The 16911-nt window shown below is 46.4% G+C and overlaps 1 protein-coding gene across 1 annotated transcript in view; it reads left to right on the top strand.

Annotated features, from left to right (window-relative positions):
• Positions 1–16911, top strand: part of SLX4IP (SLX4 interacting protein) — a 139135-nt gene that overhangs the window by 76780 nt on the left and 45444 nt on the right. The window contains exon 3 of the mRNA XM_075341445.1: positions 6940–7014. Within this exon, the coding sequence (XP_075197560.1) occupies positions 6940–7014 (75 nt within the window). The remainder of the gene's footprint in view (positions 1–6939; positions 7015–16911) is intronic.

Here is a 16911-nt window from a genome sequence, read left to right as displayed (position 1 = left end):
AGGTCATCAGACGTACTTAATCATATAATCTATAAATAAACAGCAACACAGGAAACCTGCAGATTTATTATATGTTTGTAATGTATCAACCTATCCAGCAGAAACACATAAGTGGAGCCATGCCGAGACCGGGAACAAGTTTAAACCTGATATGTATGTAGTCAAAGTGTCTACATCGAAGGGTGAAATACAGGATTTGGTATACCAAGTTATTAAAGGCATCCTGTCTGCAGCTTTGACAGTGCTGATCGCAACTGGAGTAAATAGTAGAATGGGAGGTCTGCATAAATACACCCGTAAGTTGCAGATAAGTAGCAGCATGACTCTTGAAAAATGATTTTTATTCCAGTGCCAGGTGGCACACCGAGCTCTTTACTGATCGCTCCCCAGCCCATCTCCCACTGTGCTGAATTGATTGCTGTGGTGTCCAATCCAGATACCACTGCAGCCATCTATCAAGCACAGATGATAGGGATTATGGATGCTGAAATCAATCAGCTATTTGAAAAGGCTGTGGTGCTCACCCTGTCAAATGTTTACATTGCTCCTGTCAAGCTGCACACTTTACACTGAAGGCCCCCATTCACATTAGAGAAAAGTCGTCCGAACATGAAGCCACTTGTTATCTATCCTAGATCTGTGCTTTGCTTCCTCACTTCGGTCTGCTAAACTCTGTTGTACTCCACGACAGGCTTTGCATTTGGCGTGGCGTGATTCCATGAGCTCCTCTGCCCAGGACTATATAAGGCTCACCAAGACACACATCTGTCTTGGTATTAAGACTTTGTCTGCCTGCAGCTCCCAGTCCCTCAGCTACCTGCCTGCCTGTGGTTTCCGGTACCTAAACTACCTTCCCGCCTGCGGTTTTCAGTACCTCAGCAACCTGCCTGTGGTTTCCAGTACCTCAGCAACCTGTCTGCCTCCAGCTTCCACTACCTCAACTACCTGTCTGTCTGAAGTTCCCAATACCTCAGCTACTTGTCTGCCTGAAGCTCGCAGTCCCTCAGGTACCTCTCTGGCTTCTGAAACCTCTGCTAATGGTCTCCTGTCTGCAGTCTCCAGTGCCTCTGTGCTGTCCTGTGTGCCTCATCTGTCTACTGCACTAAAACATCATTTTTGTGAAAAATGTTTTTACATTTTCACTAAGACAACCTAATGTTATCAAATTCTGTGAAATACATTTGGGTTCAAAATGCTTAATATACCCCTGCATAAAATACTTGAGTGGTCTAGTTTCCAAAATGGGGTCACTTATAGGGGCTTTCTGCTGTTTAGGTACATTAGTGGCCCTTCAAATGCAAATCTATTTTAGCCAAATTTGCTTTCCAAATCCCAAATATTGCTCCTTCTGACACGCCCCACCGGGACCTGGGGGCTACTCGTTACCGGGCCAGCTCTGTTTCTGCTCAGAAAATGGTACGGCGACAGGGCCTGACTCCGTGACCCCGGCGGTGTCGTTAAATTAAAGATGACGTGGGGGGTTATTTACAAGAAGAAATAGTTTGTGATGCCACCTGTGGTATGCAGCAACATGGATGCCGCCGCTGCTATTCAGTTTCCCCTGGGGGTCGATGGTGATGCAGCTGAGTTGGTAGTGGTGAGCCTCAGGGGTGAAGATACTGTTGTGGAGCAATGGTGGGATGCAGGGCCGAAGGCGCAGGGAATAACTGGGCAACACAGGGATGCAGTCACAAGGTGTTTACTCACAGTTCAGAGTTCCAGATTATCACGTCCGGACGGTCAAATGCTGCCCTTGGGGTGCTGAGTTCTGCTGTGATGGGCCCCAGCCGATCCCGGATAGTGCGGAGGTACAACCAGGTACACCCTTCTGTGTTCCTTTCCTGGTCGTCTTCCTGCGCTGACCTCTCCCATCTGTCCTGCACCTACACACACACAGAGCTCGTGCCGGTGTCCACAGACCCTGTCGGGTGGCTTGAAGCTCTATCCCTTGGCCCTATGTGGTCAACTTTTCACTGGATGTGTGTGGATGTGGCTTCAGCCCTTGCAGTAGCCTTAGCCTCCGGTTTGCTAGCTGAGACTTCTAGTTCTCCACTAGTTGAGAGGCCGGTCCCCTTCTGCGGCCAAGTCCCTCCACTCCGGTTTGCCGTTTGTGGAACCAGACCACGGGTGTATGGCGCACTTCCCGTGGGCTCTAGGACCCCTTCTCTCTTGTGCTTGGGCAGAGCTGCAGCAGCTCCAGACCACAGGTGTTCACTCCTCCGTGCCCTCTTCCTAACTCACTCACGTTCTACAGTGTTCTCCCACTAACTAAACCCCACCTCCCAGCTGGCTTAGGGGACGGTGCTTCTACCGGAGGAGATAGCTTAGTTGCACTTGGCCCTATCCATGGCCTGATGGAGTGTTGCTAAATAAGAGTGTATGTGTTTGTGACCCCCTCCTTACCCGGGAATTGGACACCACACCTCTGGCTGAAGTGCAGTACCTTTGTGGCGACTGGAGCCTCAGGGGTGCCAAACTACTGTTACGAGCTCTGATGTTTGTACAAATAAAACTTTTTGACTGCATGTGGGGTACTGCTTCGCTCATAAGAAAGTGGGTAACAAACTGTGGGGTCCACTTTTTGGTGTTACCTCTTGTAGAAGGGTGAAATTCGGGGCTAAAGCACAACTTTTTGTGAAAAAAATAAAAATTTCCATATGACGGCCTAATGTTATCAAATTCTGTGAAGTACCTGTGAGTTCAAAATGTTCACTACTAGAGATGAGCGAACCCGAAGTTCAATGTTCGTACTAAACACAGGCGTTACAAAAAACAGAGTTTGGGTGTGCAAACCACTCGCGCCGACATTGCTGTGCTTAGGTTTCCTCAGTGCTTAGCCAAGTGCGATCCTCTTACAATGTTTGACCTGCTCATGCTGATCAGATGTAGTGTGCACCAAAAAAAAAAAAGTGATCTGTTTGTGGCTGCCTGCATATGGGTGGATACCCGAACTGTCCAATTAGTGACTTCCATTGGGGTCCCAAACCAAACTTTATCTAAAGTTCGGCTGAACCCACCGAACCGAAATTCCACAAGTCCGCTCATCTCTATTCACTATACCCCTGGATAAAATCAATGAAAAGTCTAGTTTCCAAAAGGAGTTCACTTGAGGGGGGGTTTCTGCTGTTTAGGCACCATAGAGGCCCTCCAAATGTGACATGGTGCCCACAATCTATTTCAGCTAAATTTGTATTTCAAGATTCAAATGGCACTTGTTCTATTCTGAGCCCTGACATTTGTCCAAACAGAAGTCTCTGACCACATGTGGTATACAAACGTGCTCCGAAGAAACTGGGTAACAAATTTTAAGGTTCATTTCATTATGCCATTCCTTGTAAAAGTGAATACATTGGGGATAAGGCAACATTTTTAGGTAAAATATAAATTTATTTTTTTTCCATTCCACTTTGCATTCATTCCTGTGAAGCACCTGAAGGGTTAATAAACTTCTTGAATATGATTTTGAGCACTTTGGGGTACAGTTTTTAGAATGGTGTCACTTTTGGGTGTTTTCTGTCACCTAGGCCTCTCAAAGTCACTTCAAATGTGATGTGGTCCCTAAATATATGGTTTTGTAAATTTCGTTGTAAAAATGAGAAATTGCTGATGAACTTTGAGCCTTTCTAACTTCCTAACAAAAAAAATTCCTAATAAAAAAAAATATGTTTCAAAAATTGCGCTGATGTAAAGTAGATATGTGTGAAATGTAATTAATTAACTATTTTATATGACATTACTCTCTGGTTTAAGGGCATAAAAATTGAAAGTGGCGAAAGTTTCAAAATGTTCACCAAATTTTTCCCCACAAATAAATGCAAAATATATTGTACTAAATTTACCACTAACAAGGAGTAAAATATCACTGGGATCCATTGAAGCGTTCCAGAGTTATAACCTCATAAAGTGACAATCATCAGAAATTTGGCACAGATAGTTTGCCTCACACACCATGCATACGGCATGGTCTGTGAGGCGATCCATTGCTTAGTAACCCGGGCTCGAAACAAGGCAGCAATGAGGTCACTGTGATCTGCTACGTGATTTTTCCTCTTAATATTGATTATTGAAGTGTGACTTAGACAGTCTATAGGTCCGTACACTGATATGTATGTGCACGCATGCAGACATTGCGGCCTGCTGTTGGCAGAAATGAGCAAGTCAGAGCACTTTTTTCAAGAGTCATATGTCGTGTGTGTAGACGAGACATTTTTCACCAGTTGTCCCCTTTGCAGGCCCTGTCTCTAACATTACTGTGTTCAAGACGCAGGTGGAAAAAGTAGCTCATAAGTGGAGAAATTCATATTTTTCTTCTAAGTTATACAGTATTGCAAAGTTTCTTTTATTCACCAGTACTATTACTTTACTGTACATAACATTTTGTGAAACCTCAAATACCATGTAAGATAAAATACAAGGTAGCAATATTTGTTACTCTGCAGCACAGCTATATGGGTATTCTATGGCACTATTGCATGGTTGCTATATGGCACTATTGAATTGAAAATATATATTTGCATTATGCTATAATTTGATTATTAGAGCAGTGCTTTTCCATCACAAACAGTTTTTTTTAATGAAAAAGGGAAAGCCTCTGATGTTGCTGCCTGCGTTTCACATTATAGTAAGAATAAAAGGTCCGGTATAAAAAACTATTCCTGATAAAAGAGGAAAATACTGTACATAAGAAGGGTAATGAAACTTTAATATTATCTTTTGGATTTATGCAAGTTGGATGGTGGAGCCATGTTGTTATTCTTTCATCTTTAGACCTAAGACACACGGCATGAAAATCGGACCGAGTGGAGTGCGATAAAACATCGCATTCCACTCGGACCAATATTAACCTATGTGTCAGCACCCATGAGCGATTATTTTCTCAGCCCCAATCGGACCGAGAAAACATTCGCAGTATGCTGCGACTGTAATGCGAGACTCTTTCTCTCGTACCCATTCAAGTTTATTGGGCGAGAAAAAGATCGCTCTGACTCGCGGTACACCGGTGTACCGCGAATGCAGTGCGAGAATGGCAATAGCCGGCTACGGAGCAGAGCGGAAGATAAATCACTCCCTCTCCTCCTCCGTGCCAGCCCGCCCCTCTTCAGTGCCGGTCCGTCCCCCGCAGCATAGGTCCGATCGCATGATCGGACCTCAGTCGCAGTGACACTCGTATGACACTTGCCTCCTGCTGTGCTGCCAGCGCGAGCTGAGTGTCATGCGAGGATCACATGTGTCCCCGGCCTTAAGGCGTTTATTGGCAGCCAAGTAGTGGTGGATGTTCATGCATGTGATGAAGCTTTGTCCTGTATAAAACTCATGTTTTTTCTTCAGTACTACTGCTCGAAGAAAGTGTATTCTAGGTTTTGGAGCTGATTTTGAGTCCAACTTCAAGACGAAAATGTCCAACTAGCTCATCTTTAATAATACCAGCCCATAACCATACCCACCTCCATCTTGCTGGCGTCTGAGTCGAAGTGGAGATCTGTGCCCGATACCGATCCAATCACAGATCCATTCACCTGATCCATCTAGAGTTACTCTCATCTCATCAGTTCATAAAACCTTTGAAAATCTGTCTTTAGATATTTCTTGACGTTTCAACTTCTGTGTCTTATTTGGTATTGGTCAGTTTCAGCCTTCCTTATCTTGGCCATGTCTCTGAGCACTGAACACCTTAATCTACAATATGACAGTATGGGATGATAACGGGTTTCTGGTCGTTTCACATTTGATTTGTCTCATATCTTTGTCAGTTATTGTATATCTTATTTTCTCAGCACGTTTTGTATCTCTGTTGACTATCTGCAAACAACAAAGTTTTGATGTACAAACTCCTCATACTTTACTCCATACAAAATGGCTTAAATGACTGGAGAAATATACTCCACTTTCATACGCTCACACACGGCAGCTGAAAGATGTACCAAAATCATTAAGAGGCACGTGCTCACTTTGCATATTTACTTTCCCAGAGGTGGATTGTACTCCCTTTAAGTCTTTTTAGGCTATGTGCGCACAGTGCGTTTTTGCGCGTTTTTCGGGTGCGTTTTTGGCCTCAAAACTGCAGGACTTTGCTTCCCCAGCAAAGTCTATGAGTTTTCATTTTTGCTGTCCGCACACAGTTGAGTTAAAAAAAAATGGACAAGTCAGTTCTTTCCTGCGTTTTTCTGCGTTTTCCGCCCATGCAATGCATTTGAAAAACGCAGCAAAACACAGAGATCAAAAACGCAGCAAAACGCAGCCAAAAACGCACCAAATCGCGGCAAAAACGCATGCATTTTTTGATGCGTTTTTTCGACGCAGGTGCGTTTTTGTGCGTTTTTAGCGGCCAAAAACGCACAAAAACGCAGCGTCAAAAAGACGCAGTGTGCGAACCTAACCTTACACTGGTGTGGCGCTCTCAATAAGGAGAGACATTATGCCTTAGATCACTGTCAGAAGCCTTTCATTCAACTGAATCAGACCTCCTGCTTTGCCCTGATTAGGAGCAAACAGCCCGAAACAAGTGTCTGCAAATAGAGAGTCTGGTTTGGTGATTATCCTAAGGCACGTGGCAAGGCTCATCAAATGGTTGATATTGATTTTTTTTGATTGCTACCCACAATAAGTGGCACTAGAGATACTGTCCTCGTCCACTCTGAAGGAATTTTACCATTGCATATTTTACACTTAGTCCTCAATACTTCGTAAATGATAACCCCATACTAAATGTTATTTGTCGTTAATGTTATATGTCATTCTCAGGAGGAATATAAATTCTAGTGGAGTGCTGCTCTGCTTCATCTTGTCCAATACATACCGGATCTCCCTCATACATTGGTCCCACATCTTGTGCACTATTCATTCTAACAATTGTTGTTGGTTTTGCATCTGCTTTATTTTCACAGCCTTATTACATGTTTCTGTCAGATTTTTTTTATGATTTTTGTTGTTTTTGTTTAGGAACTCATCTGCGAATTGCAGCTTATTTTATTAAGAGATGGGTAAATCTTCGCTGTGTCGCACGTCAGTATCGAGGTATGTCATGATAGCACTATGAATAATCTACTATTGGATTTATGAGTACTGCCTCTGAATATCCAAAAAATTCCACAATCAGTACACACAAACCCCCATTTTTTTAATTTGTTTCTCATCTGTAGTAATAATAAAATTATTTATTTTGGGAAAAAAAAATATCACAAAATATTTTTGTCCTTTATGAGAATTTTCAGTTTTAGGATAGCTATTAGAATGGGTATTGAACAAGGGATTCTACGCCCCCCACCCATTAATTACAGTAGTTGTTAATAATAACAATTGTAAATATTAATGATATCAATTCATATAGCCATTGATGCCTATCCAATGTAATATGGTTCCAAGAAGGTTTAATGCCTCAAATGTTAAGGCTATGTTCACATAGTGAATTTTTTTGCATGTTTTTTTCATTGATTTTGTGCAAAATACACACTAATAAAAAGCTGCTTTTTTCAGTGCTAGCAAAACCTGGGAGATTCCAGAAATCTCTTGCACACACACTTGCTTTTTTTGTCCCAACTGAAATGGAAAACTGCTGCATTTTTGCTGCTTTTTTATTAAAAGAACCAGCGTAAATTTTTTTAGCGTTTTTGCTGCTTTTTTCACCTTTGAATGCAATGAGAGTTCAAAAATGCAACTGCATTTTTTGCAATTTTTTTTGCTGCGTTTTTTGCTGTAGTGTAGACAGATAACACCAAAAAAATCATCAAAAAAACTGCTTTATTACTGCAGAAGATAACACAGCAAAAACGCACTGTGTAAATATAGCCTAAAGGTATTGTGTATTTGTCAGACTGAATAGTTCTAGCTCTATGCACCACCCAAACTCCTTTTTTTTTCCAATTTAAGATTTTATTAATTTTCCAAAGAAATACAATATTAGAACATACATCCATGCTATAACAAATGATGCAGATCAGAAGTCAATGCGGCACCAAGCCTTCGCAGGCTTCGCAAAATTCTATGGATGGTAGAAATGGTACATAGATAATCATTTAAAACCTTAGAAAATGATAAAACAAGAAGAGATTAAAGCGAGGAAAAGTCACAGAATCTAAAGAAAGAGGGGTGTTTCAGAGGAAGGAGAGGAGAGATAGAAAGCAGAATGGGGCGACCGGGACTGATACATTGTCTGTTGAGCCAAAATTTGTCGAAAAGGCGGTGTGAACTGTCTGAAAGAGAAAAAGCCAGAGTGCCCCCCTTCCGGAGATTAAATTGGTTCAAGAAGTTTTTTACTAGACACCAAACTCCTTTTTGTGTGTCAGCTTTTTTGATATTAAATACTATTTTTTTTAAAGAATTGTTGGCCACTTCTTTTCTTGTTCCTGTTCTCACTAATTAAAAGGAACCTGCTGCCACGGACATTATGAATCAAAGCCGTGTTGTCCCTAACATACTCATACATACTCATACTCATACATATGAATCAAAGCCGGTTAGTCCCTAACATACTCCCGATGTTTCAGAAAAAATATGCTATGAGATGAGATCACTCCAGCGCCATCCCCGGCCTGCTTTTCCCAGTCCTGTTTTAGATGATTGACAGGTCTATCGCTGTAGGAGAGGCTTGTCAATCAACTGCAGAAGAGTGGATAGAAGATGGCACAGAGTGGCACTCGACTAGACTGGTCTTCGGCTATGATTGCCTTCCGGATCTTTAAAACATATGTTCTCTGAAATGCACCAGGCTCATGCACTGGTTCATCTTGCCGGTGGTTTAGGCAGCATAAATAATCAAGTGATAGGGTTTCTTTTCAGCCTCATGGTAAGCTTCCATACAGGGTATGGTGACCATACACATTAGATTGACATTGGCTGAACCCACCAATTCTTACCATGTAATGTTTTCTGAGATGTTCTGACGACACTTGTTCGCAGATATCATAGAAGAAAAAAAGAGTAGTCTGCTGAATTTCATCTTCTCAAGAATAAAAAGGCACGCCAGAGGTGTATGGCAGCCCCCATCTTCATCTCTCCCCATCAAAAATGTATACTTGTGTGGTCAAATGGTGCATACATGTGTATGAGGAGGTCAGCGAAAACAGCTATTAACCAAAACCGGTTGAAGGTGTTTGGCCACTTTTAGCTTAACGTGTAAAAGGCTGATATCAAATTATATGATGCGTGGGCCATTGAATATTGCTGCTGAAGAAGGTGCAGCCGGTTTGTGTATATCACAGGTTATGTATGGGTGGAACAGGGGCTCCTAGGCTGACCCTAAGGCTGGGAACCCTGTGCTGTCCCTTATCTCAAAAGGAACGCTCAATGGTACCCAGGTTTGAGGCCCCAGCGTGACCCTGTCTCCTGTCCGAGTCTTGATGTTACTCTCCCGCACCTTGGGAGCGGTCCGGAAACCCAGTAACCAAAACCCCACATGTAGGCATAGACAAGGCATAGGCATAGACAGATTAATGGTACGTACTCGGACTGGGTCTCAGTTCATAGTGGGGTACCACAGGGGTCAGTATTGGGCCCACTTCTTTTCAACATATTTATAAATGACCTTGTTGGGGGCATGCGGAGTAGAATTTCAATATTTGCAGATGATACTAAACTCTGCAGGGTAATCAATACAGAGGAGGATAATTTTATATTACAGGGAGATTTATGTAAATTGGAGGATTGGGCTGAGAAGTGGCAATTGAAGTTTAATGTAGATAAATGTAAGGTCATGCACTTGGGTAGAGGAAATAACATTTATGATTATGTACTTAATCGTAGAACACTGGGTAAAACAGACACAGAAAAAGACTTGGGTGTATTGGTGGATGGTAAACTTCACTTTAGTGGACAGTGTCAGGCAGCTGCTGCCAGGGCTAATAAAATAATGGGATGTATTAAAAGAGGTATAAGTGTTCATGAAAAAAATATAGTTCTACCTCTGTACAAGTCACTAGTGCGACCACACTTAGAATACTGTGTACAATTCTGGTCACCGATATATAAGAAGGACATAGCTGAACTGGAGAGGGTGCAGAGAAGAGCCACCAAGATTATTAGAGGAATGGGTGGGCTGCAATACCAAGACAGGTTATTAAACTTGGGGTTATTTAGTTTGGAAAAACGAAGGCTTAGGGGGGATCTAATCACAATGTATAAATATATGAGGGGACAGTACAGAGACCTTTCCAAAGATCTTTTTACACCAAGGCCTGCAACTGGAACACGGGGGCATCCACTACGTCTTGAGGAAAGAAGGTTTAATCATAATCACAGACGAGGATTCTTTACTGTACGAGCAGCGAGACTATGGAACTCTCTGCCACATGATGTTGTAATGAGTGATTCACTACTAACATTTAAGCAGAGCCTGGACGCCTTTCTTGAAAAATGTAATATTACCAGTTATGTATATTAGATTTTATGACAGGTGTGAGACTGTGACCGGGGTTATCTATGACGGCCGGTATGTCTCGCCCCGGTTGTGCTCACTCCATGATAATCCACTATAGGGTTAATGCTGTTTTCCCTACAGGCTGAAGGGAGGGATAAATAGATTCAGGAACAAGGGCAGGTGTGCCGGGTGTGAGAGGGTGATCACATCTCCCTGAGTTCTCTGCCGGAAAGGCACCTATGTACTATTGTGAACTTTTTCTTTGGAATAAACCGTGTGCTGTGACCCTTGGTGCCTGGATCCCGTGTCTTCTGCAGCGCAGCCGACGACGCTACCTCACATATGGTGGAGAATCGGCGGGCATGACAGCCGGTGAGGTGTAGCATCCATCCCTGGTGACCCAGCTGCGCATGTCCTGGATTCGAGCGGCTATACTACAGCCCAAACCCGGCGACGCCATGGAGGACATACTAAAGCATTTGGCTCAGGCTAATGCACAGCAGCAACAGGCTAATGCACAGCAGCTACAAACCAATGCACACCTGCTCCAATCCTTGCAAATGCAGGAAAAAAAATTCCAAGAACAGATGGATCAGGCCAATGCACGTCAGCAGCAATCCTTGCAAGTGCACCAAGAACAGATGGAGCAGGCCAATGCACGTCAGCAGCAAGCCTTGCAATTGCAGGAAAAAAGGCACCAAGAACAGATGGTTCTCCTGGCCAAGTCGATCCGTGCCAGACCGGCAGCAACAACCCCGGGACCGGATGACGACAGCAGCGTCCGGAAAGCGGTGAGACAAGCGTTGCAAAAGATGACCCCGGGTGATGATGTGGAAGCGTTCCTGGCGGTGTTTGAGCGGGTGGCCGAGCGGGAAAAGCTGCCGACCCCGCAGTGGGCTGAGGTATTGTCGCCCTATCTGACGGGGGAACCCCAAAAAGCGTACCTGGACCTCTGTACCGAGGACGCCATTGACTATGTGACCCTGAAAGCCGAAATACTGGCTCGGTTGGGGGTGAATACCTATGTACGGGCTCAGCGGGTAAATCAGTGGTTCTTTGAGGAAGCCAAACCCGTACGCTCCCAGGCCTATGACTTGTTACATCTTGTAAAAAAGTGGTTGCAGCCTGACACTCTGAGCCCGGCGCAAATGGTGGAAAGAGTAGTAGTGGATCGTTTTGTGCGCACTTTACCCGTCACCATTCAACGGTGGGTCGGACAGGGTGACCCGAGTACCCTGGACCAATTAGTGTCCCTGGTAGAGCGGCATGTGGCTACGCAGGACTTGATACGGGACACTGAGACTTTGCGTACCGCCCGTCGGTCCGGCCCCTCCAAGCCTAGGGCCAAGGACCCACCGCTGACACCGGTGCGGGAGTCCGCTACCGTCCCGTCTGAAGCCCCACCCTCCGTCCCTGAGGTCCGGAAAACTATGTACCCTAAACGACAACTCGTCAAGGGGGTGTCCTTCCCTATTAGATGTTGGCGGTGCCAGCGGGTGGGACATATGGAAGCCCAGTGTCCACTCACCACGGAGCCCATGGATTGTGGGGTTACCCGGCGGGGTTCAATGTATGCTCAGGTGGTGTGTACCGCTGACCTGGTCTACCCAGAGACTGAGCCCCACTTGTGCCAAATTCAGGTGAATGGATGTCCGGTTACAGGCTTGTTGGATTCCGGAAGCTTAGTGACCCTTGTGCGATCAACCCTAAGGGCTAAAGTAAAGGCCACAGGACGTACCGTGGGGGTGGTTTGCATACATGGGGACCGCCGAGACTATCCCACGGGGATAGTCACCATCACAGCACCTTGCGGTCAGGTGCAACATGAGGTGGGACTTATTAATACTCTTCCCTATGATGTGATCCTAGGAAGGGATCTGCCCTATTTTTGGACTTTATGGAAGGGACCTCCTAAGTGCCCTCAGATATTGGTCAGTCCGGGACCTGAGCCCTACAATCCTGAATCCGGGACGCCTGCCGTAGGGGTCCCCATGATAGGGACAGGATGTGAACCTGATAGGTCGCCCCTAGAGGTATTGGCAGGAGAGGCTGAGACGGTCGAGCCCATCCCGGAGTTGGAGGCGTCCCCGGATACGTTTGGGACAGCCCAACTCCAGGACCCTACATTAATACATGCCCGGAGTCGGGTGACAGTAGTTGACGGGGTGGCACAGCTGCCTGGTGCCCAGGTAAGATACCCCCATTTCGCTCTTAAGCAGGATTTACTCTACCGGGTAGATGAAATACGGGGCGTAGGGGTAGAGCAGTTGGTGGTGCCCCAGCCGTATCGCCGGCGGGTCCTCGACTTGGCTCATAAACACCTGATGAGTGGTCACCTAGGGGTCAAGAAAACGCAGGAGCGAATATTGCAAAGGTTCTATTGGCCCGGGGTCTTTGGGGAGGTAAAACGGTTCTGCGAAACCTGCCCGGAGTGTCAGCTTACCGCACCCCTGACCCACTTTCGCAGTCCGTTGGTACCGTTACCCATTATAGAAGTCCCTTTTGAACGGATAGGGATGGATCTGGTGGGGCCCCTCGTAAAGTCTGCTCGAGGGCACCAGCATATCCTAGTGATCGTTGACTATGCCACCCGGTATCCCGAGGCGATACCTCTCAGACATACTGCAGCCAAGCTTATAGCTCGGGAGTTGTTTGCTGTGTTCTGCCGGGTGGGGTTGCCCAAGGAGATCCTTACGGATCAGGGGACCCCATTCATGTCTAAAGTGACCAAAGAGCTATGCCGGCTACTCCAGATCAAGCAGTTGCGTACGTCTGTGTATCATCCTCAGACGGATGGTTTAGTGGAACGATTCAATAAAACCCTGAAAACCATGCTCAAAAGGGTGATTTCCAAAGACGGGAAAGACTGGGATATGATGCTTCCCTATTTGATGTTTGCCATACGAGAGGTGCCACAGGCATCCACGGGGTTTTCGCCTTTTGAATTGTTATACGGGCGACATCCCCGGGGATTGTTGGACCTGGCAAAAGAAACCTGGGAGCAGGAGCCCACCCCCCATAAAAGTGTGATTGAACATATTTTGGGTATGCAGAACCGCATAAGCGCGGTCATGCCAATTGTGAAGGAGCATTTACAGGAGGCTCAGGCCGCGCAAAGCGGCCGCTACAATAGACAAGCCACCATGCGGACCTTTAAACCCGGGGATCGGGTGTTGGTATTAATCCCCACGGCGGAGAGTAAATTCCTGGCTCAGTGGCAAGGCCCCTACGAGATAAAGGAAAGAGTCGGGGTGGTTAACTATAAAGTATTGCAGCCCGGTAGGCGGAAACCTGAACAAATATACCATGTCAACCTATTAAAACCTTGGCAGGAACGGGAAAGCCTGATGGCTGTTTTTTCCCCACCTCCCTCCTCTTCGGGTCGTTCACATCCGGCTCCAGCGACCTCCGGAGAGGACGAACCGGAAGTAAGGATTGGAGAAGCCCTCACCAAGCAACAGAGGCGAGAGGCCAGACGGTTGGTTCAGCAGAACCCCGATGTCTTCTCCGAGCTGTCCGGTAGGACCAGTCTGATACGACACGATATTGTCACCGAGCCCCACCTGAAGGTACGCCTGAAGTCATACCGGGTACCGGAGGCTCGACGACAAGCCATATCGGAGGAAGTAAAGACAATGTTACGCCTGGGGGTCATCGAAAAATCCCGGAGTGAATGGGCTAGTCCGATTGTCCTAATACCAAAACCCGATGGCTCCTTAAGGTTCTGCAATGACTTTAGGAGATTGAACGAAATATCCAAGTTCGATCTCTACCCCATGCCCCGGGTGGATGAGCTGATTGATAGGCTGGGACAGGCGCGATATTTTACCACGCTCGACCTGACCAAGGGGTACTGGCAGGTGCCACTAACGGAGTCCGCCAAGGAAAAAAACGCTTTTGTTACGCCGGAGGGTCTCTTCCACTATGTTGTCTTGCCTTTTGGGTTACATGGCGCTCCGGCCACGTTCCAGAGGTTGATGGACTTAGTGCTGGAACCCCACCAGGCGTATGCATCAGCGTACCTGGATGACATCATTATTTACAGCTCCGATTGGCAGACCCACTTGGAACAGGTACAAGCGGTGGTGGACGCGCTTCGAACAGCCGGATTGACAGCCAATCCCAAGAAATGTGCGTTGGGACTCACGGAAGCCCGCTACTTGGGCTACGTGATAGGCCAAGGAGTGATTAAGCCCCAAATTAACAAGGTTGAGGCGATCCAGAAGTGGCCTAGACCCCTGACCACGAAGCAGGTTAGGGCCTTCCTGGGTATCGTGGGGTACTACAGGAGGTTTGTAAAGGATTTTGCGGGACTATCAGCCCCCTTGACGGACCTTCTCAAAGGCAAGAAGTCCGTCATGGTGCGCTGGACTCCGCAGGCCGAGGACTCCTTCCAGGCCCTGAAGGGGGTCCTGTGCGGACAGCCCGTTCTGGTCAACCCTGATTTCCGGAAGGAGTTCATTGTACAGACTGACGCCTCGGAGGTCGGCCTAGGGGCAGTGCTGTCTCAGGTGGTTCAGGGGGAGGAACACCCCGTCACCTTCTTGAGTAGGAAGCTCACCCCTCCCGAGCGGAATTATAGCGTAGTGGAGAAGGAGTGCCTGGCGATCAAGTGGGCCTTGGAGTCCCTACGCTATTATCTGCTGGGACGGCAGTTTCGCTTGGTGACGGATCACTCTCCACTGGTCTGGATGAGGTCCGCCAAGGAACGGAATGCCCGGGTTACCCGGTGGTTCCTTTCTCTGCAGAACTTCCGGTTTACGGTTGAACACCGGGCCGGTAGGTTGCAGGGCAACGCCGATGCCTTGTCCCGCGGCCCGTGTTTGATGGCTGGAGTTCAACCCCGCACGCTTGAACTGAGGGGGGGGGTATGTGAGACTGTGACCGGGGTTATCTATGACGGCCGGTATGTCTCGCCCCGGTTGTGCTCACTCCATGATAATCCACTATAGGGTTAATGCTGTTTTCCCTACAGGCTGAAGGGAGGGATAAATAGATTCAGGAACAAGGGCAGGTGTGCCGGGTGTGAGAGGGTGATCACATCTCCCTGAGTTCTCTGCCGGAAAGGCACCTATGTACTATTGTGAACTTTTTCTTTGGAATAAACCGTGTGCTGTGACCCTTGGTGCCTGGATCCCGTGTCTTCTGCAGCGCAGCCGACGACGCTACCTCACACAGGGTATTGATCCAGGGAACTAGTCTGATTGCCGGATGTGGAGTCAGGAAGGAAATTTTTTCCCCATTGGAACTTGTTTGCCACATTGGGGTTTTTTTTGCCTTCCTCTGGATCAACATGTTAGGCTACAGGTTGAACTAGATGGACTTAGAGTCTCCCTTCAACCTTAAAAACTATGATACTATGATACTATGATACAAGGGTAAATGAAAACTTTCGACACACTGCACTTAAACACCAAGGGGGTACAGTATGTGAACTGGGAAGTAAAGCAAAAGTGGTAGGGAACTCACACATCACGCAAAACCGCAACTTGTCGATCACCATATAGCAGGATAACCACAGGAAGAGCAAAACTATATCCGGCACTCAGCCCCAGTATCCAGAGCCTTATAAAGGGTGAAGGCAGCTGTGATCATCAACCTGAGCTCTCCCTGCAGATGATCACAAGCCAGCCGAAATTGACTCCTGCTGAATTGGAGGGCAGTGAAGCCAGAAACAGCTGACGCCCATGACAGGTTGTGCAACTAAGTGATCTTAAGGCCCCGTTACACGCGTCGATTTATCGTGCGATATGTCGTTGGGGTCACGAATTCCGTGATGCACATCTGGCATAGCTTGCGACGTTGTTGTGTGTGACACCTACGAGCGACTCTGAACGATCGCAAATAGGATGAAAATCGTGGATCGTTGACACATCGTTCATTTTTAAAAAAATTGTTTGATTTTGGGGATGCAGCCGACATATTGTTCCGTTTGACACCCTGCCAACGTCAAACAACATTCAAACAACCGCCTGGGTCCAACAATATATCGTTGATCGCTGATGCGTCGATTTTGAGATCGTAACGTGTAACAGCAAATAAACGACCTATAAGCGATACCGGCAAATTGTAAATACGATCTGGGCGTGTCACGTCGCACATGCGATTGCACGATAAATCGATGCGTGTAACGGGGCCTTTAGGCTGCTTGTCAGACTCAGCAGTGTGAACTGAGTCCGACGCCGCCATGACACCCAATGAGTGAAACACTGAACACCACACGACAGTGTAGATCTAGTGTTGGTAAATCTTTATGCAACTCAGTAATAATATTGAAAAGAACATGTTGATGGGGCAGAATTATTGTCTTTGCTTTTCGGAATTTAATATTTAGAGGAAACAAATGGCATTGGAGGTTTTCCCAACTTGGAGGTTTATGCATGCTTGTCATTTTTCAAAGCGCCCATTGAAATAAATGAAGAATAACCTCTGTATTCCTGCAGCGAATGCCAGGACTTGTTCTCGAGGCAGACCATGGCTTCTCCCATAAATGCTAACCGTGAAAACGGTCTCTTGGTAGAAAATCTTCTAATGCACGGTCACACAATAAATATTCAGCG

Source organism: Anomaloglossus baeobatrachus, chromosome 3 (assembly GCF_048569485.1).
Source record: "Anomaloglossus baeobatrachus isolate aAnoBae1 chromosome 3, aAnoBae1.hap1, whole genome shotgun sequence".
In the NCBI taxonomy this organism is placed as follows: domain Eukaryota; kingdom Metazoa; phylum Chordata; class Amphibia; order Anura; family Aromobatidae; genus Anomaloglossus; species Anomaloglossus baeobatrachus.
This window is presented reverse-complemented; position numbering and strand designations above follow the sequence as displayed.